The sequence below is a fragment of the Atractosteus spatula genome, chromosome 6 (genome assembly GCF_055471065.1).
Source record: "Atractosteus spatula isolate fAtrSpa1 chromosome 6, fAtrSpa1.hap1, whole genome shotgun sequence".
Classification (NCBI taxonomy): domain Eukaryota; kingdom Metazoa; phylum Chordata; class Actinopteri; order Semionotiformes; family Lepisosteidae; genus Atractosteus; species Atractosteus spatula.
In genome coordinates, this window is record NC_142711.1 from 48,024,750 (window position 1) to 48,050,257 (window position 25,508).

The 25,508-nt window shown below is 41.2% G+C and overlaps 1 protein-coding gene across 1 annotated transcript in view; it reads left to right on the forward strand.

Moving 5' to 3' along the window:
- LOC148832988 (ras-related protein Ral-A) overlaps positions 1–25,508 on the forward strand; it is a 38,119-nt gene that overhangs the window by 8,947 nt on the left and 3,664 nt on the right. The window contains exons 2-4 of the mRNA XM_088918781.1: positions 17,604–17,771; positions 19,263–19,471; positions 23,758–23,932. Of these exons, the coding sequence (XP_088774907.1) occupies positions 17,658–17,771; positions 19,263–19,471; positions 23,758–23,932 (498 nt within the window). The 5' untranslated portion in view covers positions 17,604–17,657. The remainder of the gene's footprint in view (positions 1–17,603; positions 17,772–19,262; positions 19,472–23,757; positions 23,933–25,508) is intronic.

Here is a 25,508-nt window from a genome sequence, read left to right on the forward strand (position 1 = left end):
TACCTAGGAAGTTGGAGGAGCTTGCTGTTGGAGAGAGAGCCCCTGTCAGCCTCATGGCTGCCTCTTTATGTCAAGCCAATCGTAACCTTCTGCTTGGGTAATCACAGTCGCAGTCGGCCGACACCATCAGGATCATAGCACTCCACCTGCCCTCATATCCAGCAGTGCTTGATCTTGATTGAACCGGTCATCAAGGGCCCCCTACCATCTTCAGTGCTGTGTAATCATGTCTCTAAACGTAATGGTGAAATCTGCTGAGACAGCGTCTGCCACCTCCATCAGTCTGGCCTGAGCTGTATTCCTTGTATTGTATTGTCTTGTATTCCTCCTACAGAGTCCTAGATACTGGATCAATCTGTCCCATGGCTCATAGATGCTGTACTGAGCACATGTGGTGGCTCAAAGTCCTACTAAGTGACTTTGCATTGCTGTTTCCATTGTTTTTGTCCTCTACCTGTAGGTGTATAGTGAATTAACAGTTCACTGGTTTCACTGGTATTCTCTGCTGACAGACCATTCTAGCCATTAATGATGAACAGCGGTATTTTGTTTTTCTAAAATCCATAGGGTGTCTATGCAAGGTAGCTAAAACAGGAGATATTTGTTCATACATTTTAGTTTTGGTGAAAATCTCCACACCTGAGTTCTGAATGCTCTGCACCTTAAGACCCTGTTTGTGTACACCTGCAAAAGTTCAGCTTTCCATTATCGGATTGGGAGAGATGAGTGGATACACACTGTGGATTCCAGTGATTGTTGTGCGGTAGTGTTTTGATACTTTTTGTAGATTGCCTGTATGCTGTGTCTTCTTTATCATCCAGTGCAGGATGTGATCGCCAGTACATTAAACCATAAGTGCATTATGCGGTCTTTGTTCCTTTATCTCTTTCCTTGATTCCAGTGCATCTGCAGTAACGTTTAAACATTACCCCTTGGGTATCCAACCTTAGATCCAATGTCAGAGGAGCCAAGTGTACACCGTGATTACAATTCCAGCCGCTCGTGCAAGATAAGCTTCCTGTTTTATGTCTGCCAGAAGCCAGCCCCTACGTTCACAAGCAGAATGCAAGGCAATGTGCATTCAGCTCTTGTTCACAGGCACAAGCTATTCACAGTGGAGCTCGTGTCAAAATACACGGACCTGACACGGTTTCTTATTAGTAGTCGCAATGCTCACGAAAGAGGACAAGATTTTTTTCTTTACCAGGACAAAGGAGGTAGCGCTGTTGTGAGATGGTGCAGTTTCTCGGCTTGCGTTCTCGCCCTGGAACTTTTTTTGTGAGACTTCTTGCAGTGAATCAAAGCACTGCATCAGGCGTGGTGTATTTATGGAAAAGACTCTGAACTACAGCTGTTCAGTTGCCTCCCTGGAGGATAAGCAGGAGGTGGAGAGGGAAACAAACGTCAGTGTGAACCTGAGACTTGAGAGCTTGTGAACTTTCAGTCGGTCACTTGAGTTTTCCCTTTGAAACGATAGTGTTCATAGGTGCAGTGTGGTTGTTATGTGTTGTGTAAGGTTCACTACAGTAGTATTACCTGCACTGACAAGCTGAAGAGATTGAACCTTCATAGTCTACGAGAGGGCCTCATTCAAAGTATTCAAAATCCTCAAAGACAGAGTCAACCCCCTGCATGTCTTCAGAATAAACAGCGCAAACACAAACCAGAGGGACGAAGTAGGAACTGTATGTGAAAGTGTATTTAAAACCCGAGAACACGAAGCCCTACTTTACCCAAAGGTTTGTGGGAGTATGGAACTAACTACTTAGATGTTTCCACTGGAGCAAGGTAGTGTCTGTGACTATTATTAGTTTTGGTTATATAGGTCCTTGCTCCTTTAAATACCTTCCATTAGAGCAGATTGTATAAGACCATGAACGCTTTTAACTTGGATGCAGACTGATCGAGGCCTGTCAAAGTGCTGTTGTCTCTTAAATCGTATTTTTCCTGTAAATTGGTGCCAGCCCTAGCTGTACTGAGCTGTTGCTTTGTTGAATCAGTTCATGATTTCTAACAGATCTTCTTTTATACTTTGGGAGGATTTTAAATTGATGCACCCTGTGCTTTTAGATCTATCCAGTGTTAATAGACTGCAGAAAGACCACTGTACGGTGCAAGAATTCCACTTCGACAGTTTAAATAGCTAAGGTTGTCATTATGAGCCAGAAATTAACAGAATCTACTCTCCATAGTTGGGAGTATTCAATTCAGATGATAATGATAGCTGTTTTTGTCATTCACCTCTGTGGAGATGGGGACACTTGGCAAATACAGTGACATTTTCTTTCCCAGTTGCAATCAGAGCTGCATTCCTCAGAAGACAGAAACACTGACCCACGCCCTAGTTCACTCCCTTGGGTGAATTAATCTCTCAGCTCTTACAGGTCAGTTGTGTCAAACTGCTAAGGGAGTGTTGGAGATTGAGTGGGAGGATCAACTGATGTACAGCAGAGGGCTGAAGGAGATTCTCCTATAACAGAATGTGAACTGCTAGTTATCAAGAGCACCATGGTTTACACTCTTAAAACATTTCACCAAGGCTCTCAGCACTGAACATTTGTCTAAGGGCATCCCAGATTAAACAAATGAAAAGCAGCCATAAAAAATATTCTGTATACACAAAAGCAAAATATACTGTACAATACAAATCAGTATACTTTAAAACGGGTAATTCCAGGGAGGGTATAACAAAATGTAGAGGACAAAAACATGTTTATATGTAATAGCTGGACCCTAATATTTGCAACCAGACTGCAGAGATTCCCAAGGTATTTTGTGGAGTGTGTTTGTCTCCATGCTCTGCAGGAATGGAAGATGTCAGAGGTCGTGTGGGGGGATGTATCTTCCCAACTGCTTTGTTGGCTCATTTTTCAAACACCAAAAGAGTTTTCTTTCAGCCCCCTTGTGGTTTTAAGCTAGCGTTCCTTTGGCAGTTATAAATTAGATGCTCTCCTTTGATGACCGATCAGAGACTTATTTTTGAAATTCACAGTGTGGGCTGAAGTAACTGTGTAGTCTTAATCAAATGCTGTACGCTTGTTTAAGACAGGCTGATGTAATATGGATTCTGTATATTTTCTGTAATTCTCTGATATTCTGTATTTGGGTTAGGACAACTCCCTTGATGTGTCTGAAGAAGGCTCCACAGCCTAAATATTTTTTTGTCCTATCTTTGAACTTTTCGACCTGGAAATAACCTCTTCATCTTCTTTGCAACTTGCACTCTGTCGCCGGTCCCTGCTTGAACCTCTTCATATTGTCACTGCAGATGATGTTGGGAATTTTTAAAAAAATGATGGAGGTGTACACATACTTTCGTCAGGGGAGTGCTCACAAAGAAGCAGCCAGCTTGTATTGAGCAGAGCTGTCCTGTGGAATTCACAGGGAAAAATATTTTTCTTTAGCTTCTGTTTTTCCACAACAAATCTTTGAATGAGGAACACCGACTGTAACTCTCAAACGTTACATTCTGATGCATCAGAAAGTAGGGCATAGAGTGTTTCTCGGGCTTTTGCAGTAATGTGGTAATCAGCAGTTTGTCATCTAGCCAGCAGCCATATCACTCTGCAACTCACAACTGGCAACCCATTGAAGCTAAGCAGCTGAGCCTGGTCAGTACCTGGATGGGAGACCTCCTGGGAAAAACTAAGGTTGCTGCTGGAAGAGGTGTTAGTGGGGCCAGCAGGGGGCACTCACCCTATAGTCCATGTGGGTCCTAATGCCCCAGTATAGTGACAGGGACACTATACTGTAAACAGGCGCCGTCCTTCGGAAGAGACGTAAAACCGAGGTCCTGACTCTCTGTGGTCATTAAAAATCCCAGGGCATTTCTCGAAAAGAGTAGGGGTGTTACCCCGGTGTCCTGGCCAAATTTCCCATTGGCCCTTACCAATCATGGCCTCCTAATAACCCCCATCTATGAATTGGCTTCATTACTCTGCTCTCCTCCCCACTTATAGCTGATGTGTGGTGAGCGTTCTGGCGCACTATGGCTGCCGTCGCATCATCCAGGTGGATGCTGCACATTGGTGGTGGTGGAGGGGAGTCCCCATTACCTGCAAAACGCTTTGAGTGGAGTGTCCAGAAAAGCGCTATATAAGTGTAAGCAATTATTATAATTATTATTATTATCTAAAGGAGTGGTAGAGTTAAGGGTGATACAGTATGCTTTGGGCAAATTACAATGGCTGGGCAGCACAGGGCTTGTCTGGTGAGTGAAGGGCCCTGTGAGTGAAATTAGAGGTTATGAAGACAATTTGGATATATTACATTATATACGTATTATGTATACTATATACTTCAGTAATGCTGAACGGTTATAGGTCTTCAGTGTTCAGTAAAGTTTATACTGCCTGTGGAAAAGGTACAATAATAAAATAATTTATTTTATCCTGGTTATTCGTTTCATATTATGTTGGTGTGTGTTGTGGATTTCTGTGCATATAATTGTATTGTTTTATTAGAATCCTTTTTATTCCGAGACATATCAGTCTTGAAAGAATGATGCCAACGGTGTACTGTACACTGTCTCTCAACAGATGAGAAAATCAAGTAGTTTGAGTTTCACAGTTTTATAGTTTCTGAAATAATGCAGTTTTTTCAAACTTGCACAGGTTTCAGAGAATTCATCAATAGTTTTTAATTTCTCTCCATGATTAAGTTTAAATGCTTTAGTTAATTCAATATTTCTAGAAATGTGAGGTATAAATGTGCCGATAAAAGAAAAATGGTGGGGGTAGCAAACACTTTAGAAGCAGCTTAGGTATTTCAAAACAGCTTAGAAATCTTTGAGGACTGAGCAGACAACTGGAAACCGAAAAGTTAATATAGACGTTCAGAACTATTGTGTAGCAATGATGCAAGAATACATAAGGTACAGAATGGGTGGAACTGAGCTTGAGTCAGCAACTAATGACAAGGATTTAGGATTTCTGTCCTTGCCCAGACAATAACAAAGTGAAGCTATTAAAAAACAATGTTTGGATATAAGGTGAAAACTGTACAGCTGAAGTAAAGAGAAGTTAATCTGTGTACTGGTGAGGCCTCATTTAGAATACGTTGTCAAATTGTGATTGCCTTGTTACATAAAAGAACTTTGCTGCTCTGGAATCGGCTCAGACAAAGGCATCAATATTAGCTCCTAAACAGGAAAGCTTCACACAGGCGCAGGGTAAAGGCACTGACTCCGAGTAGATTTCAAATCTACCACAAGGAATACTTCAGGACCCATAATAAAACTGGGAACTGAGAGCACAGGGGAACAACGTTGGGATTCTGCGAAGAAGTGCTTCCTGAATGCAGTGTTTGGTTTTCAGGAGCGGACTGTCCGGCCACATTGTTGAAGCTGATTTCCAGGCATCTGAATCGGCTGCACGTGCTGCTTGGATTGATACGCTAGCGGCAGTCAAATAAGCAAGATGGGCCAATTGTCTACGTTGTAACCTGTCTAATAAAATTAAAGTAAGAAAATTAAAAGAAAATAATCTGTTTGAATGCAAACTGCTGTTGAACAATTCACTGGTGAATCTGCAGTGCAATGTACAAGGCAGGTGTGCACTGTTCATACATCCCTCCATTTTCTAACTGCTTGATCTAGTACGGGGCCGCAGGGGAGCCAGAGCAGCGGGTTCCTGGACAGTCTATCCCAGGGTACACACAGACACAAACATGCACACACTCCCATCAGGCCCAACATTTCCCAGAGTGCACTTCACCTACCAGCATGTCTGTGGACTGTGGAGAAAGCCAGTGCACCTGGAGTAAACCCACATGAACACAGGGAGAACATGCAGACTCCATGCAGATAGTGCCCTATAAATGGAACCTTGGGCCCCAGTGCTGTGAGACAGCAATGCTAACTGCTGTCCCATTGTGCTGCCCTGCTTGGTATCCCTGTGTTGAGAAGTTTAGTTTCAGAGGGAGCGTACCATCTTGTCTTTTTGACAGTTGTGACTGCGTCCGGCCTGGTGGTTAGCGTTAGAGCTTTATGGCTTTGTAACTTATGTGGTCACTTGTGATTGTACAGTCAGCTAATTTGATGACCCTCTTTCACAGTTAAATTTTATTAAGTTGTTCATGCCGAGGTGATGGATAGAATGTATATTTTTAGAAGAGAAGGAAAAGGAAGGGTGTGGAAAGAGTGAGTCTGAGGGAAGTATTAGCTTATCTCTGTTTGGGGAAAAAGCTTTGTATTGTCGTGGGTATACTGAATATTTGGCAGACCTGACTGTTGTTGGGCAAATCTCCTTTCTGAACATCTGTGTGGTTGTGCTGAATGAGATATGTTTTTAATATGCATTAAAATAAGGCAGGTTTTCTCAGACAGACCTAAAAGGGACGTCTTTTTTAACAATGCTGTGTCTGATCAGAAGGAATGAGGATGCTGATGGACACTCAGAGCGTTTTTCTGAGAATTACGTGAGGCTACGTTAAAATAAACCAAGGGCAATGACAAATTTCTTACTATTATACAACATTAAGATTTTAGTAGCCGATGCAGTGATATTTTATTGAACAGATGTGATAAGACACGATGATAGAGATTTAATTCTAAAAAAAACAAGTATGTCCCTACTGATATTGAAAAGTATTCCCTGTCAGTCATTTGAAAATTATGACTTTTTTAACTTAATTATTATATTGTGGATCTCATTTGATATATGAGGATTGTGCTTATGTCTTGTTGTTTTTCCATAAAAGCAAATTCTTTCCACGGTTTTAACAGATAATTCTAAAATGGATGTCAGAGTTCTTCATTAGGGAAACGTGAGAATCATGAGAGAATGCAATCTGTTTTTTTTCTAAATTTTTAAATTAATAAAAACTGCTCACGCAACCCAGCACTTTGTTGTTCTTAGAATTTACTGCATAAGCATTAACAAGGTGCAGAATTCAGCATTTTGCATTGCTGGTGCTTTTAATGAAAATGCTGGCTCTGTGGTTAGCGTGCGGTGTCCGAACCCTAAGCTTGCAAAGGTCACCAGAGACTCCATTGTTGATTCAGGGCTTTCCCTTATGAGGCAGGGCCTGTCCGATACACTTGGGAATAAAGCCCATGGCCAGTTAGCGATGCAGTCCAGATTCACGCTGTCAATATCTAGGCTTATAATGATTTCTGGGCCACTTAGAATAATGAGAACCCCCCTGGTTATTGGGAAAGAATTATATATTAAGCTGTGATTTTTAATTTGGTCTCTAAAAGGTGGGTCATTTACTCACTTTAGGTTGGGTAATTTGACTGCTCTGTCTTTCCTCATAGAAAGCCTTAGAGCTCCGAATTTAGTTATACTGCAGCAGTAAGCAAGCGGATGTCAATGTTAATAATTAGTCAGCACAGGTACCCTTATTTGCGTTGCTTTCAGTTATTTTTTTTTTCCATTTGTTTCTATGTAAATGAGCCCTTTAAGCACAGGCGTAAAATGCCTACTTCCTTTTTCTCTCTAATGCAGGAGAAACCTTCAGATCTAGGTTTTTTTTAATGTGGGCAGCAGCTCAGAAATGGAATTTGAAGTTTAATTACTTCAGAATTTTACTTTATAGAATGTTAATATATTTGTACAACAATTTTACAGTGGCTCAGTGAACATTCATGTGATTAAAAGGAAATATTTGGGGTAAGCCAGGAAAAGTGACTTGGTGTTGCTGAAAGGGAACAGGTCTGTATGCTCCTGAATTTGGGGATGAATTAATCTACAGTGGCTTTCAGCTTGGAGACAGAGCATCAGTGGGGAGCCGAAGCCATGAATCTGAACTACCTTGAATGTTGTTTTAGAGGACATTTCATCAGCTTGATCTACAGTACAGCATAGAGCTGCAAATTGTTGAATATGTTGAGGTTTGTCTTTCCTTGGAGGTCATAAGGACCTGAGTCTTTAAATTCAGGTGGCATTAATTTGAACCATTACTATTTCATTATGCTTTATTTGTTCCAAGTGGAATTCTGTTTGATCTGATGGTTTTCTTAATTGGAGTTAAGGTTCTGGTGTAATTAAAGTAGTGGTAATGTAATTGGTTACCTAATGCAATTCCAATTGTTCCACAAATAGTTTGCAAATTGTGTTTTAAACTGTGTACATACAGCATTTTGAAATAACCTTGCTGTTTCTTTGTGCACTGGAATCATTTCTATCTGAATGGGCTACTGATTAAAATCCCAAATCTTGCAACAGAAATGGGATTGGGCATTGAGAACATTGCAGTTACTCAGTTCTTTGATATTAGTTTAGCTTGATGTCCGAGTGCATTTTAATGTGAATTTAGGCTAGTATTTTATGTTGTAAAGGAATAATTATCAAGCATTTTGTGCTGACAAATTCGGTGTTGGTTTTATAGAATATATTTTAAGGGAAAATTACATTTCCTGAAATACCTCATTTTTTTAGTGATTCATTTTGTAATTCCATGAATATGTATGCAAGTGAAAACTTTTTCTTGGGTAGAAAACCAGAAATTTTGAATTGTTATTTTTTTCTGATTTTTTTTTTAATAATAGTGAAACTATGGTCTTATGAAGCCTAGTCCATGATCTGTATGATATTGTAGGAATGTCAAGATAAGGTGTTTCATCTTCAGTAGCCATGCTATTTGTATGTAGTGCTGTAGTGTTGGTTCTATTCTTTTAATCCGAGAGCAGTATGCAGTGTGGTCTGACAACACTTATGGTAAAACTGCAGCTGCAGAATTTGTAAATGAGAGATTCTTCGGAGATGCCTAAAATATTCTCAAGTTAGTTATTTTAGAAGCTTTTTTAAGGTTTCTATTTTTGTGCAAGAACAAAACCAACCATTGCAGTGCTTTTTATCAGCAGCAAATTGTATTTTGTATCATTCTTTTCTCTTTTTTTATTTTTCTTTACTTTAAATTCATTTTTTTTTTCAATTTATATGTCTGCAGCCAGAGTCCAGATCCATCCTATCCCGGCAAGCATTGGGGGAGAAGCGGGATGCACCCTGGATGAGACGCCAGTCTATTGCAGGACACACACAGACACAAACATGTACACGCACCAGGGCCAATTTTCCCAAAAACCTACCAGCATACCTTTGAAATGTGGGGGGAAAAAAAAACCCATAACACCTAAGGAAACCTGTGTGAACACTGGGAGAACATATAAACTCCACAAAGGTATCACCCCAATTCAGGGATTGAACCCAGGGGCCCCGTGCTGTGAGGCAGCAATACTAACTGGGCCACCCCAGACCCCAGTTATAACTGTTCCAACTGATCCCAAAGGTCAAAGGTTACGGCCTCATCTAGTTGCCTTTCCTGACCTTTATGTACTTGTCAGGACTTGGTCAAAGGGTCAGCAGCGAGTTTACTGGACTGCTGTATCTAGAGAACAAATAATGGAAGCAGCGTGTTGTAGTTATCATTTCCCCCCTGGCTAAAGTCTGAGAGCAAGAGGCCTCTGTTCCTGGCCTGGCTGATCTTCTTGCCCTTCTTCCCCCTTTTCCCTTGGTGTAAGATGGCAGATGGGAAGAATGAACCAGTTATTCTTCTGCACAAGGTCACAGGCCTTCAATGGCAGGGAGGAGCTATGCCATCTCGCTTTGCGAGTTTATCAGTCGCTCTCTTCTAGGAATGAGGACCATCCTGGTTTGTCTTTAAAACTTTGTTTCACATCAAACCATAGTGATCTTTGAACCCCCCCCCCCCACATTTAACTATATCATTACAGTACGTTACATAGACAAATTGTGCTCGAAAAGCACTGAAAGTTAAAATAACAGATTGCAAATTCTGTTACAACCTTAATTTTTACATACTGACTACTCTTTGCTTCATTATTTCACTGGTTTTGACAAAATAATTTTGGCTCAGTCAGTTTGTCTAGTAGGCAGCATGGAAAACTGCCAAAAAAATGCAAATATTTGAGCTGCACTGACAGCATAATTACTTCTGAAATGGAAGAAACCCTCAGCAGGTGAAAACCTAGGCAGTGGCTATGTACTGTAGCTTGTTCCATTTGCTCTCAAACCGTTAAAAGAAGTGCCTCCTGTTCTCACTTTTAAATCCACTTCCACCAGAGTTTTCACTAGTGTCCAGTGTTTACACTCTTGGTTCTGAAATGGTCCAGTGGGTTGACCTTGTCGTTACTTTTGAGGATTGTTGATAATTCTCTTAGGTGCCCTTGTATTCTTGTGTTAAATATGTATTAAATAGTTCTCACTTGTACACATATTCAAGGAATTACAAAATCGGTTACTAAAAAAAGAGGTATCTGTTCTCTGGTAGCATTGTTTTGTTGTGCGGTGACCTATACTACATGATCATGTTGCATTGTACACTTTTAACATCACTTGATTTTACTTCTGCATTACATAATATATAACAGTATATAACATTTTATTTGCCATTTTTATGGTTTCCTTAAACTGTCTGGATTTTAGAAGACATAAATAATTGTATCAACATGAACACATAAGTCTTGTTTATAAATAGCCTTTTTAGGCTCAGCGCTGCCTATTTTAAATCTATAGTTTGTCATCATCTGTGTTTTTATTTTTTTCCTCCTATTATCTTCCAGGTGTTATGACAATAGATTTGGCTCACAGACATTCTCCTGGGCAGAAAGCGTCTATTGTATATCCAGCCTTTTGAAAACACGATATTCCATTGTTAAAATGGAAGTTATTTAACCAAAGTTATTTTTTTTTTCTTGGTAGTAATTTCACTTCCTGCTATTATGCCCTGGCATTTTTGTAGCTACTGATAGACCAGAAAAGGGAGGGGCGACACTTCAAAATTGGACTTGGATTTTAAGACCATGGCTTTGTGGGCTGAAGTATTAGAACGGATAAGAAAAGTGTTGAAGACCTTTTTGTACAGCGGGCTGCGTTGGCTGGTGTTGTCATGGAGGCCAGGCCTGAGGAAGGTGTGAACGGCATCTGCCAATGTGTTGCTGAACGCTTGCTGAGTGGTATTCACGCATTCCGGAAAGTACTTTTCACTGCTGCTTTAGGCTGCGTTTGCTGCAGTATTTGTTCTTGCATGACCAGCTGCCAGCTAAATCTTAACATTTCTGTTCCCAGCTACCGAAGCTGTGGCATTTCAAGTACCCACCAAGAGAGTAAATAGATCATTTTGATAGTTTTGATCAGTGTAATCTACATGAAGGCTGTTGTACTGTTGTCCGTTCTTACGTTTTCTGACTCCAAATTTCTCCTTTGTCACCGATGATATTTATATCAAACAAAAAAAGAAAAAATCAGCAAGTTTTATCAAAAAGACTGATGACTGAGCTTGTGCTCTAAGCCCAAAAGCTGGAAGAGCCAATACAAGGCATCAGTTACCACTGGCTATTTGGTCGAAGCTGAAGTTTTGAGAATGGTTAATGACAGGAAACGGGTGAATTGATTCTGTGAGAAGGCTGACAGGTGACACCTCATTCAATGTGCAAAACTTCATTGTTCTACAGACAAGAAGGAACTGTAGAAGGAACAGGCAGAAGTGGCACCACATGCTACTGTCACACAGCAGACAGACGTGAAAGTGTGCACTGCTGTGGACACTGATGCATTATAAGACAAACGGGAATTACCGGAATTTGCTACAGGTGAAAATCCTGTAAACAACAGGCTTATTAAGAACACAAAAAAGGTTACACACAAGAGGAAGCTATTCAGCTCATCTTGCCTGTGTGGTAGTAGCGCTATTCAGCCAGCAGCCGTATCACTTTGCAACTCACAACTGGCAACCCACTGAAGATAAGCAGGTGTGAGCCTGGTCAGTACCTGGATGAGAGACCTCCTGGGAAAAACTAAGGTTGCTGCTAGAAGACGTGTTAGTGGGGCCAGCAGGGGGCGCTCACCCTGCGGTCCATGTGGGTCCTAATGCCCCAGCATAGTGATGGGGACACTGTACTGTAAACAGGTTCCGTCCTTCGCATCCTCTCTGTGGTCATTAAAAATCTCAGGGTGTTTCATTACTCTGTTCTCCTCCCCACTGATAGCTGGTGTGTGGTGAGCGTTCTGGCGCACTATGGCTGCTGTCGCATCATCCAGGTGGGGCTACACTTTGGTGGTGGTGGAGGGGAGTCCCCATTACCTGTAAAGCGCTTTGAGTGCAGTGTCCAGAAAAGCGTTATATAAGTGTAAGCAATTATTATTAATTATTATTTATGTTTCTTGAAAGAAGCCAGGGTATTGGCTTCCTGAACATAGCTGGGCATGTTTTTCCATTCTCCCACAACCCTTTGGATAAAGAGTTGTTTCTTTGAGGCTTAGACCTTCAACAAGCTACTGCACATCTCATTGCCTCTTGTTTTTCTGGATTTTCCAAAAATAGTCTTTGGATTTTCTTGTATTAGACACCTTTCTCAAATCTTTCTTAACAGGCTTGTGTTTATAGCTCTGATTTTCATTTTGTTTCCAAATGAAGGTTCTGCTGTATACCTGCGGCAAAGAATTTTTGAATTTGATCCGCGCTTTTCCCAGAAGAGGTTTAGATGACTGATTAGGGTAATTAGATTCTGCTAATGGGTTTGCTTATTGTCCTTTTGATTCATTTGCATAATGTTTTCAATTATTACCAATACCATTTGCGGTGAAGTGTAGATTAATCAATCAACTTCTTTTGGACCCATGGCATTTAAACAATTGTTGGTGCTGTATCTACAATTATCTTAGTCCTGTTATCCATCTTCTAGCCATAAACCAATACAGGGTTGTGGGGGGAGTCCCACTGTGGCAAGCAGTAGGCGCAAGGTAGCACACACCTTGAGTGGGACGCCATCACAGGACACACACAGACACACACACACTCACTCACACCAGGGCCAATTTGTCCCAGAAGCCAGTTAACCTACTCGTCTTTGGATTGGGAGGAAACCGGAGCACAGGAGGAAACCCATGCAAACACAGGGAGAACATGAAGAACTCCACACAGATAGACCACAGCTTTACCTGCTACTCTCTGTATCCCTCTTCCCCTCCTACTTTCAATATCCACCTTTTCTCTGTCTCCCCAGTCATCCAGGGCCCCAGCGTGGCCTGGCAGCAGTGCTTAGCACTGCACCACCATGTATTAGTCTTACTGCTTACAGGACAATAAGTTATTTTGGGTTTGCACAGGTTAATAACACAGGTAAGGTTCAGGATCATCTGATCCAAATGGACTTCTTTTAGACGGATTTTGAATTTCATTCCTCTAAACTACTGAGAGGCAAAAACAAATAAATAAACAGAGAGAAACTTTGTACGTCTTGTTGAGAGTGATCCAAATGATTTTTAAGTACCGGGTAAGAACAGAGGGCAAAGCCAATTTCATTATAAGATTTGAAAACATTGTTGCTTGAGCATTTAATGTTGGCTATTTGAAGAAGGTAAAATGTGTTGCAGACTTTTTCAAAACAATGAGAAACCTTCATAAGAATAAACCATGAAACAAAAGATACAGAAGTTACAGGTATGCCGGGATGAATCATGGGATCTAAAGGTGCAGTCTGAACAGATTGGTTGGGGGTCAGGTCTTGGGTCTTGGGATAGAAATTCAGTCTTTTTCCTTTTAGCTGGACCTAAACATATGACGGCAAAGGAGCCATATCCATCCATTTTCCAACTGCTTCTTCCAATTCAAGTTTGTGGGGGAGCCAGAGCCTATCCTGGCATGAAACTGACACAAGGTGGGATACACCGGTCCAGCGTATGGCTGACACACAGACACGCACACACTCGCGTTAGCGGCAGTTTTTCCAGACCCTTCCGGTTTGTTTTTGGCCTGTGAGAGGAAACGATAGCAAACGTGGGGAGAACGTACAAACGGCACGCAGGTAACGCTCCAGGCCCAGGTTTGAACCAAGGAGGCGATACTAACCACTGCTCAGTGTGCTGAGGGCAAGAGACATGAAAGTCAGGAGACCAACACAAGGACCAGCCCAAGTAAGCAGCAGAAGATGACGGGATTGACTGAGAGGAAAGAGGGTTGAAAATAGGAGGGTCGAAGGGTTAAAGAGAGTAGAAGGTAAAGACAAGGACCTTAAATTGTGTGTGAACAGGGCTAAGGAGCCAGACGACAGGGATGTAAGCAAGAAGACGGAACGAGAGGCAGGTGTCCAGGCTAGAGGTGATAAGGGCTTGGAAGTTGAGTGGAGAACCTACAGGATCTGCTTATTTTGTTTAGGGAAAACATTAGTGGAGCAAGTCTGGGAAGGGAAATACTGAGAGCTGATGAAATTGCCTGTCAGTGTGTCAGGCAGCAAAAGCTTTGTGACAGGCAGCAAGGAACATTGTCGATCATTAATGAGGATGCCCATTCTGTGCCTCGAGACTAAGAGGCAACTGCCTAAGGAGCAGCCAGATGAATAAAAGAGTGATTCAGCAGTTCCTCTCTGAAGTAAAGCTTGTTAAGAGCAAGTTAGCGCTTACCAAGCTTCAGTATATATTTTTGCTTGTTGACGGTCTTGAGGAAGATTGTGTTTTGTATCTTCACATGCTTATTTGAATGTTCTTTCAGGCTAGTCTTCCAAAATTTTACATTTTCAGTAAAATTGGACTTTTGTCATTTAAACTTGAAACTGAAGTATTTCAATTGGAAATGAAGTGAAATACAGTTTCCAATTTAAAATAAGTTTTGGGATAAAATATTGCTTTAATAGTGGAAGAGAGTGACAGATGAAGGATTTTGTGATTTTTTTGTTTTGTCTCCCATGAATAACCCTGTACATAACAGGGAGACGTAAACTATTCACACAACCTTAAAGACATGGGTTATCTCTTATGTGCCACATGCAGTGTTTTTTGGGATGGCAATACTATTGTTCATGCATGTAATACAACATGGCTGTGGTTTGAATATTTTCAATTATTTTATTCGCACCATGAACTCAGAGGAGTTATGTTTTTTTAAAGGTAGCCATAAATATACAGTATTGACTTATAAAGTTATCTTCTCATAGGACTGTGGGAATGGGATTGTGTGGGCTGTTTCTCTGCATATGTATAGAGTTAGTCATTTGTCTAGCTTAGACAAGAACTCATGTGACAAGGGCCGGAGGTTCCTGTTGGAAACCTAACACATTCACTATAGAATATAATGTATATCAGGCATGAATAGCCCAGCCTCAACAAGCAGTTATTCTTCAGAATATTTCCATTGCTTTCAAGTAGTTGTTCTGTTGTGGATGGGGAATTAGATAGGCAACCAGCCTGCATTCATGTATAATCCATTGTGAATTTTCACCAGAAGTTTCATTCAACGTGTCCTTGCATGATCCAGCCGGACAGTCCTTATGATGGAGAAAGAACTGAAGTGACAGTGCTAGTCTTTCAGTTTCTATGTTTGTGTACTCGGGAGCAAACAAGGAGTGCAAAAGGAGTCCATTAGCACAAATAGGGGTGGTTACCCCTGAGTCCGGGGCAACTTTTCCCCCACTCGTGGCCTAAGTACTCTATGAATTGGCTCAGTCACTCAGTTCTCCTGATGTGTGGTGAACACACTGGTGCTCTTTGGCTGCCATCACATCATCCAGGTGGGGCCACACATTTTTGGTGAAGGTGTGGCGTCCCCATAACCTCTAAAGCGTTTTGGGTGGAGTGTCCAGAAAAGCACTACATAAGTGTTATTATTATTTGTAATAATGTTTTCAAGAGGAATGTCAGAATATGTCAAATATGCTTGGTGTCATTGCATTGCTTCAGTATATCAATAACAAATCCTTCTTACTATGAAGAAGAGCCGTCACACTGTGAGCACACCTTTAAGAACGGGTATAGTCTGCTTTTATCAATCCCAATTGCAGTACATTTTTTGCATGGGTCACTTCCCAGGATTCCCTGGTGAAAGCGGGTGCAGAAGACTTGCCTCTTAAATGGAAGATAACATCCGGTGAGCCTATGACTTCTCTGCCACAGCGATGAGAATGTTTCATTGATCCACCTTTTTCAGAATTTCACTCTGAAGTGAAGGTGTAGCACTTTATCGCCCTCTTGTGTCCTCGGAGCTGCATAACATCTCTTCATTAAATAAAAGATTATATCCATTTGTAAAATAAACATCTCCAAAGAAGCCTGAGATGGAATCACTGGTTTCAATTTAAATGTGTATTTTTCTAAGAATTATTGACAGGAAGTTAAAAAGCTAGTAAGAGCTGTGGAAATGTTTGCACTTTGGTTTGGTCTGTAAGGGAAACTAAAACACTTGTGTCTGATGCCCACAGAACTAATTTCCTGCAGTCTAGGTTACATTGGATTAGCCTTGCAAGGTCAGCGTTTTGTACATTTAGGTTGGCGTTTAATGTGGTGATTCTGTAAAAGAGACATGATGGTTCTGCTCCATTATAACTTTTTGAGGTGACCGTTTACCCATTAGTATTGGTACTTGCAGGATTTGTACAGTTTACAAAACTGAATTCCGAAAAGGTGGGAGAATATGCCACATGTTTTCCTTCAGATCCTTTCCAAGATGGCAGGATGTTGTCTGAGGAGTAAGTGAAGATTAAAGATGTACTAAATCACCAGGTTACTGGCTTAACTGGGTCAGTTGAATAGATTTTCCCAGGTATTCAGGTGCTGCTGTTTCAGACATCTAGAGAACCAGCAGACACAATGGTCATTTGGACAAGGGCTGGACACTCCTTTCTTAAATTAAACCATCAGTCCTCCACACTTTTACTGAACAATTTAAGTCTAATGCTACAGATTAGAAGATCTGGGTTTTTCTTTTAATGGGTCATGGCAAAGGATTTGTGGACAGCGTGTTTTCAGATTGGCTTTAATTAATGCCAGCAGCTATATTTCCCTGCAGCTCACAACTGGCAACCCACTAAAGCTCAGCGGATATTAGCCTGGCCATTACCTGGATGGGAGACCTCCTGGGAAAGCTAAGGTTGCTGCTGGAAGAGGTGTAAGGACCCTGTGGTCTGTGTAGGTCCTAATGCCCCAGTATAGTGATTGGGATACTTTCCTGTAAAGATAAAAGCATAACAATTACCTGACCCTCTGTGTTAATTAAATTATTTAAGGGCATTTGTCAAAAAGATTAGGGGTGTCACAGCCAAACTACCCCCTAACCTTTACCATTCATGGTCTCCTGATTATTCCCATCTATGAATTGTCTTCATTACTCTGCTCTCCTCCCCATTGATAGTTGATGTGTGGTGAGCGTTCTGGCGCACTGTGGCTGACGTCACATCATCCAGGTGGGGCTGCTCATTGGGGTGGTGGAGGGGAGTCCCCATTACTTGTAAAGCGCTTTGAGTGGAGTGTCCAGAAAAGCTCTGTATAAGATGATTATATCAAATGGTATATAAGAAAGAAATTCAGTTCTTCTCAGTCAGTCCATAAAACAGCCTTGTTGGATTTGCTTTGCAAGACTTGGCATTTTAATTTGCTGACGCACATTTTACAAGTCCATGCCTGCTTCTTCTGTGATGAAGATGGGGGAAACAGGGAGGACTGGTGTAGACGCAATCAGTCACTAACTTCCCAGTGAATCACAATGAATCATGGTTCCTCATCCCTATGGATGGCGTCTGAAAGTGCAAAGAGAAAGTCTGCTTCTCTGACCTCCTGCATATACTTGGCTTTTACAATACAGTTTACTGTAATCACTTGTTTGTGAAAGACGCGGTGCTGGTTTCTGAAGCTTTTTTTTTCTTTGTCTTCCAGAGAAAGCACTTTGCCCTGCGTTCCCGTTAGATTTTGTACCTCATCTCTCCCAGGATGGCAGCGAACAAGCCCAAAGGCCAGAATTCCCTGGCTTTGCATAAAGTGATCATGGTTGGCAGTGGTGGTGTGGGAAAGTCAGCACTGACTCTGCAGTTCATGTATGATGAGGTAAGACGATGTCAGTTCCCGGGATTTTGAACATGTCCAGTGTCCCACACACAACAATGACTATGTTAAAAAAATCTGAGCTCTTTACACAGCAGCTGACAAGCTAGGGGTGCCAAGTTTGAATATTTCCCTCACATGATTTTCATCAAAACAGCCATACCTGTTTGAACAGGGGCCTCTCTGAACCAACTTGTTGTAGAGCCTGCGATTATCAGGTTCAAAATGGACTGTTTTCCTTTTCGTAACATGCATTTTTCCCTTTCTGAAGCTCCCTTTTCTCTTTACTTTCATTTTCAGATTATTGTTACAGTAACTGCAAGTACTGCTGACCTTTGTTGCAGGGAGTTGCATTCCTCCAAAAAAGGCAGCAGTAAGCAAATCTGTGCTTGAAGAAAATTATCACCATAGGTTATAAATAGGAAATTGTCAACAGGGCCAAAAACTGTCGTCCGTATTCACACAAATGAACGGCACTACCTATACTGAACGGTGTGTAAAACGAAAACATAATAAAAATAAATTGCACAATAAAGCATAAACATTCGTTACTTTTACATATATATGATAAGTAAAAAATGTTAAATGTTCAAACTTGAGTCCTGAAAGGTGAGGACACTCATAATTCCTTGCAGCATATCCAGAATCTTTACTTTTTGGCCATTTTTGTCTTGAACAGATTCATTATTGAACTTCATGTAGAGAGAGATGTACAGATTATTTGTGATGTGAAGTCAGATACCTTTTCTCAATCGTAATTCATATATTCAACAGTAGCAGAGAGACTCATCTAGGGAGCAGTGGCCCAGCAGTCCTAGTCCTATGTCAAGTCACTGGAGAAAACTGTGATGTAGTAGGGCCAAGGCTGTTGGTGGCACGGTGGCATGTTCAATTCCTGGGGTTCTGTCTGCGTGGAGTTTGCATGTTATCACCATGTTCCCATGGTTTTCTTCCGAAAGTTTAAAGACATACTGGTAGGTTGTTTGGTTTCTGTGAGTTTGGCCCTGCTGTGAGTTTGCGTTTGTGCCTATGAGTGCCCTGCGATGGGCTGGCATCCCATCCAGGCTGTATCCTGCTTTGTGCCATCGTTCCCTGGGATAGGCTCTGGAACCCTAAACTGGAGAAGCGGCTATTGAAAGTGATGTGTTGATGACGTGAGCACTATTTTAAGAACTGTTATCCAGAAGTATATTTGTTTTTATCCCTTCAATCAATTGGATTGGGTTCCATCAATCATTTTCTTGTGTGTGCAGGAGTAACTCTTGAATGACAGTAAAGTATAAATGATTTTCTTAGTCCTTCTGTTTAAAACTCCTGTTTGGTCTGTGGGCACCAGGCACTGCATTTGAAAAATACTGGATTCATCCTGTGCTAAAGTATCAAGGTAACTGTGAGCGACTTTTTGTCGGGTTTGATCTTTTCAGCTGAAACTCCTGTCATGCAGTGTTTGTATTTGTGGTCACCTGTTGTGTTTTTTTTTTTTTGCCCTCCAAGTTTGTAGAGGATTATGAGCCCACCAAAGCAGACAGCTACAGGAAGAAGGTGGTACTGGATGGGGAGGAAGTGCAGATTGACATCCTGGACACTGCTGGACAAGAGGACTACGCCGCCATCCGGGACAATTATTTCCGGAGCGGGGAGGGCTTTCTCTGCGTCTTCTCCATCACAGAGCTCGAGTCGTTTGCGGCCACGGCAGACTTCAGGTAACCACTCCGACAATCAGACAAAGCACTCGAAGGAGAAGCTGTGTCAAGACAGATTGTCCATAATAAGGGCAATGAACTAGGTACGACAACCAACCCAAAGTGCTCATTCAATTCATGCATGTTAGCATGGATTGAGTGTAGGGTTGAGGGTAAACGCTTCAATAAGAGCTTTCGTTTAATTTTGAATCCTCAAAATTCTCGAGGTAGGTCAAGAGGGGCTGTGCCCCGAAGGATTGTTAAATCGTGTAACATAACCGGGTCAAACCAAACATTAGACCTGAAAGCAGACATACACAGAAGTGTGCTTAAAGCTGGGACCTGGATTAGCTGCTGTTCCAGTGGATGGTGGAGCCAGTAGCAGAGGTCTCTGGGCATCTAAGCCAGCAGCCATATCACCCTGAAACTCACAACTGGCAGCCCACTGAAGCTAAGCAGGTGTGAGTCTGGTCAGTACCTGGATCTGAGACCTCCTGGGAAAAACTAAGCTTGCTGCTGGAAGAGGTGTTAATGGGCCAGCAGGGGGCGCTCACCCTGCGGTCCATGTGGGTCATAATGCCCCAGTATAGTGACTATACTGTAAACAGGCGCCATCCTTCAAATGAGACGTAAAACCGAGGTCCTGACTCTCTGTGGTCATTAAAAATCCCAGGGTGTTTCTCGAAAAGAGTAGGGGTGTAACCCCGGCGTCCTGGCCAAATTTCCTATTGGCCCTTACCAGTCATGGCCTAATAATCCCCATCTATGAATTGGCTTCATTACTCTGTTCTCCTCCCCACTGATAGCTGGTGTGTGGGGAGCGTTCTGGCGCACTATGGTTGCCGTCGCATCATCCAGGTGGATGCTGCACATTGGTGGTGGTGGAGGGGAGTCCCCATTACCTGTAAAGCGCTTTGAGTGGAGTTTCCAGAAAAGCGCTATATAAGTGTACGCTATTATTATTATCTCGAACAAGCTGCACAGCCACGCCGTCAGCGCCGATAACTTTGTTCCGCGAAGCTGCCGCATGTGCTTCTCGGATCAGGTTGTTAATAGAAACTAAGCTTGCTTGATGGCCAGAAGGGTCTCCTCTTGTTTGAAACGTTTTTGCCGTTGTCCGGCTCGTGTGCCACTGCTGTTATGTTAGGACATAGAGCGGGGGTTTTAAATATGTTGCATGAGTGCGTAGCTTTGGCTTTTTCCGAGTACAAGAAATTATATTTAACAAACGCAGTATTTTGCATTTGAAAATACTTCTGTTGACTTCATAGAAATAACAATAATTGTATAAATCATCCTGTTTAGATAAACATAAATTGTTACTGGATTGGCTTTTACAATTTGTTTTACAATAAACATTTTTTAAAAATAAAAATAAAATAAACACATACCTTAGGATTTTTTTTAATTCTTGTTTTTATTTAGTTATACATAATATATCAAGTTATGTGTACAAATAAACCTTTTGATAATCAAAATAAATAAAACTACTTTTCAGAATATTGTTAGCTGATATTGGACCTCAAAATATGTTGAAGGTCCCTTCACTGCATGTCTTTATTTGTATATACTGAACTGTATATGCCAAAAAACATTTCTGGGTAGTTTTTTTTTCAGAACATGAAGGATGTGTTTCCATGGAAACTGACAGGTTCATGCTGAAAAAGCACTATTACAGTACTATTCTCAAAGCAGGTTTAGTTGAACTGACACAGAAGGTGACAAAATACATCCTCATTTGAAAAGTAATTGAGGTCTGCATAAAAATAAATGTGTATTTTGGTTAATATATTGTTTATAATAATACATAGTCAAAATAACGTTGAGATTTTGTGGATACTAAAATGGTGTAATTATACCATTAGTTGTTCAGGTCTCTCTTTTTCTTTTAATTTAGTTTCAATTATGACAAATTTGTCATTTTTAATCTGGTAAATTAGCTTAAAATATGAATCTGATTCAAAGACCATAGCTGTAACTTCATTTGGGTGGAATGTGTAAATTACACCCAATGCGTAACCCAGACACAGAAAACATTTTTGACCCTATAGAGATTTTTCAATAGTTTTTTTTTTTGCTGCTCTTTTCTTTCATAAGAAATGAAATAACCAGGGCTCAGACAGAAACTGCACTTGCTTCAAACACAAGTTGGGCTCTGTTGCTCTGACCTTTCTATGATTAATTATAATTCATTTGGTTGATGCTTTTGCCCAGAGTGACTTAAACAGTTACAGTTCTACAGCTGGACATTTTCTTGAAGCCAGCCGTGTGAAGTGCTTTGCTCAAGGGAACAGCAGTAGCATGTCACCTAGGATTCTAACCCACAACCTTCTAGTTCTTAGACGAGATCATATCTAACCACTGTTCGGCACTGCTGATCAGGTCTTGGTCATGTTGCTGGCTGACCAGGCCTTCCCAAATGGCGGTTGCAGGTCAGCAGTGCTGGAGCAGTTGGCCAGAGCCCATGGCTTTCCAGCAAATGGTACCTCCCATGTGCTGGACAGGTGCCTACAGGCTTGAGGTGACATCGGTGAGCAATCCACCACTCTTTCCACTTGGCGCTCACTTTTCCGTTCAGACACTGCAGCCTTGCACTTTGTCAGATGACGTGGGCGAGCTGGAAGAGACTGTCCCCGCCTCTTATTTTCTCCTTCGCAGATGTGGGAGCAGTTGCCAGAGAGCAACGTTTTAAAACGGCGGGCATAATCTTTTGTAATGTAATTGGGGGATTTCAAATTAGAAAGCGACGACAAGGTGACTCCTAGCCAAAGTTCTGTTGAGGCTGTTCAAGTATTTTGCTCCTTGACTGCTGGGGTGTGCTGGACAACGGTCATACTGTAAGTGGCTGACACGGCAATACGTTTCTGTCAGTCTTGACTAAAATCTTTTTCTGAGCACCGTCGTCGGGTTGTGAAATGTAGTGTATGAACTATTCTGCAGATATAATCCACCCCATGCTTAAGTTGTGTGTGCTTACTGAGAAAAATGAGGTCTTAAAATAATGATATAAAACAGAATCCCATGCTTCGTGAAGCTTCAGGAAAAAAACAAAGCAGTCTGGGGGATAATCACACAGACAGGCAGGCAAGGTTGTGTAATAATACCATGACGCATTTGACTGGAATTCAGCTGGATACCTAGCCCGGGGGTGGGAGCGGTAATCCTTTCAAAATATCATTCTGCTTCAGGCTGTTACTTTCTCCATTTTAATTAAAGTTCAGGTTTGTGAAATTGGTTTTAAAATAGTTTACAACACACAATCTCCAACTTTTTTTAACCTTACTGGGAGAAAAAGAAGCAAAAATGGTTGTTGATTACTGTAAACTCGTTATCGCTTTAAACCGATCACTCCTTAATTACACTGATACTCCCTTTGCTGGTTCATCTGTGGAAATCCTCTCAATATTTAAAAAAAAAACCTACAGCAGGGATCTCCATCCTTGGTCCTGGAGAGCCTCAGCCCACTTAGTCTTCTAGGTCACCTGTGTGATATTGATTAATTAAGCTGAAATGACATGACTCTGGTCCACGTAGACCTTTAAATTTAAACAATTCACTGGGTGGATTTTTCACACTGATCTTTGGCTAGCTTGTTCCAAGTCTATAGAAATCAGAGATTTAAGTTAGTGCCCTATAAAATTTGCTGGACTGGGGGCTTTTCAGGTTCCGAGCTGGTACATCTGCTCGTTCAAGGATCAGAAATCGGGACTAGAATTTTGTTTAATTGACTAAGGGCGTTAACTTCGGTTGACTTAATACAAATACTTAGATGTACAATCAGTCATGTTTCTTAATGAGAAACGATTATAATTAAAGGTCATAGTGAACACCCCTGTTTAGATTTCACTATGGAGTGCACTGCATGGAACCAAGCCAGTACCATTACCACCATTCTGTTATTTTCACACACAGTTCCAGTACTTCTGTTCTGTTTTTCGTGTTTTTGTTATTGCTCCCATTGTTCAAACTACAAAGTATATTTTAACTGATGTTGTATTTAAAACCTAGAGGTGATTTGATAACAATTGCAGAGGTTTATTTAAAAAAGTGCAGGTTTGATCATGCGAAATCATGTGGATTTTTGTTTTTGTTTGTTTGAAACATTTGCTGTTGGTGAACCAAACTCCACTTCCACAGCGGAAACTCTAAAGCCGCTTTCTGTATTTGAGCAGACGTATGGCACGGGACCTGCCCATCAGGCTGATGGGACATGGCGGTCCTCTTTAAAAACCGTCGCGTTCACATTTGGTAGAAGTCATTGCAATTAACAGGCCGGGTGTCTCGCCTTTTCTCTTCTGCCTCCACAGGGAGCAGATCTTGAGAGTGAAGGAGGACGAGAACGTGCCGTTTCTCCTGGTGGGAAACAAGTCGGACTTGGAGGACAAGAGGCAGGTGTCTGTGGAGGAGGCGAAGTCGCGGGCGGAGCAGTGGAGTGTCAACTATGTGGAAACGTCTGCAAAAACGCGTGCCAATGTGGACAAGGTAATGACGCACAATGCTGGTGCCTTTAACATTATATTCTTTACCAGCCACCTGGCCCACTAGACCACCAAGCTTTTTTATATGTTGTCCCCCTTTTCTGAACGTGCATTTGTTTTAAAAAATTCTAACTCTTAAAGTGGCACACAGCATCCCAGATTTAATTTAAGGATGGACTTGATGAGTTGATAAATATTTTACTGGCAAAAAATAAATGCAGAAAATGACACACAGAGGACTAAATAGGACTTCAGCCCTGATGGAAGGAAAAGCCTGTTTTACACAAGGCTAAAAATCCCAGAAGGAACATGAGGTTTTGGAATTATTACTAGAGCTGGTGACATTTAGCCTCTTGTCAGTTGGTTTTTCTCTAGATCATTTTCTCATAGGTCATCTGCTTGTTTTAAAGGATGGTTGATGTAATTTTTAAACTGTCCTTTTCATCCTCTTTCAATCAACTGTTCAGTTTCCCAGGTGTTATTTTGGGATTTGTTTCTTTTCCAACAAAGTATGCTAATATAGGCATCTAGAAAAAAATAGCCCTTTTCTCCAAAAAGGAGACATAAAGCTCAGTTTAAGTGTTTAACACAATTACTGTATTACCAACACTTCTTAAAAGAAATATACCAAATTCAGAAGTTCAGAAACAAATATATCACTGAGTTGAATAAGAGGCATTTGTAATCATCAGTTTTCACCACTTTGACAGCTTATGGTGAAGATTACAGCCTTCATTGCATTTACAGAATTTGCAGAAAAAGATTTGAATAAAGAGCCCAGTGTATAGTGGGAAAACATTGTCCATTATTCTTAAGAAAAAAAGGTGTAGAGTTTTTATGTTTGTTATTCTATTACACATAATAGTAATATTTTTTAATTTCTGTGTTTCAAAATTCAATATAAATACTTATATATTCACAGTATGTTTCAGATAGAATTTGTGTTACAACCCCAGAGTTCCCCAAAGTTTGCAGCACCAATAAAATAGAGCTGCAGGTTACTCCAGTTTCTGCAATGTGACATTGAGAGTGCAGTCCTACCCCTGAATTCAGTCCTACCCTGATTGGGACACCAGTCCTTCAGAGTTTAAGCTCCCTGCAGTGCTTGCAGTCCTTTGTACAGGTGAGAGACTGGAGAAATTGTGTTAAAGGATCTTGCTAAAGGACACAGCCTGTGAACTGACTATCTGCTGTGCACAACCATTGCTCATGTTTCCTGCTGCCCCTTTGGTCAAGCATCAATCAGTACATTTTTGAAAATCTACATCGGTTACCAGTTTCAGGTTCAGCATATTTGATATTTCCCGTTGTGTGAAATCTTTCATTTCTACAAGAGTTTTGGGATGTCTTGTCTTCTTAAACTTTCAACACTAGCTGTTGTTAATTAAAAATAGACGGATTCAATAAGTAAGATCATTAAGAAATTGAATGATTATTTCCCACTGCTGTAGAAGATTTACATGCTGAGTAGAATAACCCAAGAGACCGTCTAATGTTCTTAGATTGTAGTTCTCGGATTCTGATGCGTTGTGCGCCTGAAAGCCTGCTGTCGTGGATGACTTTAACACTGTCTCCGTTTT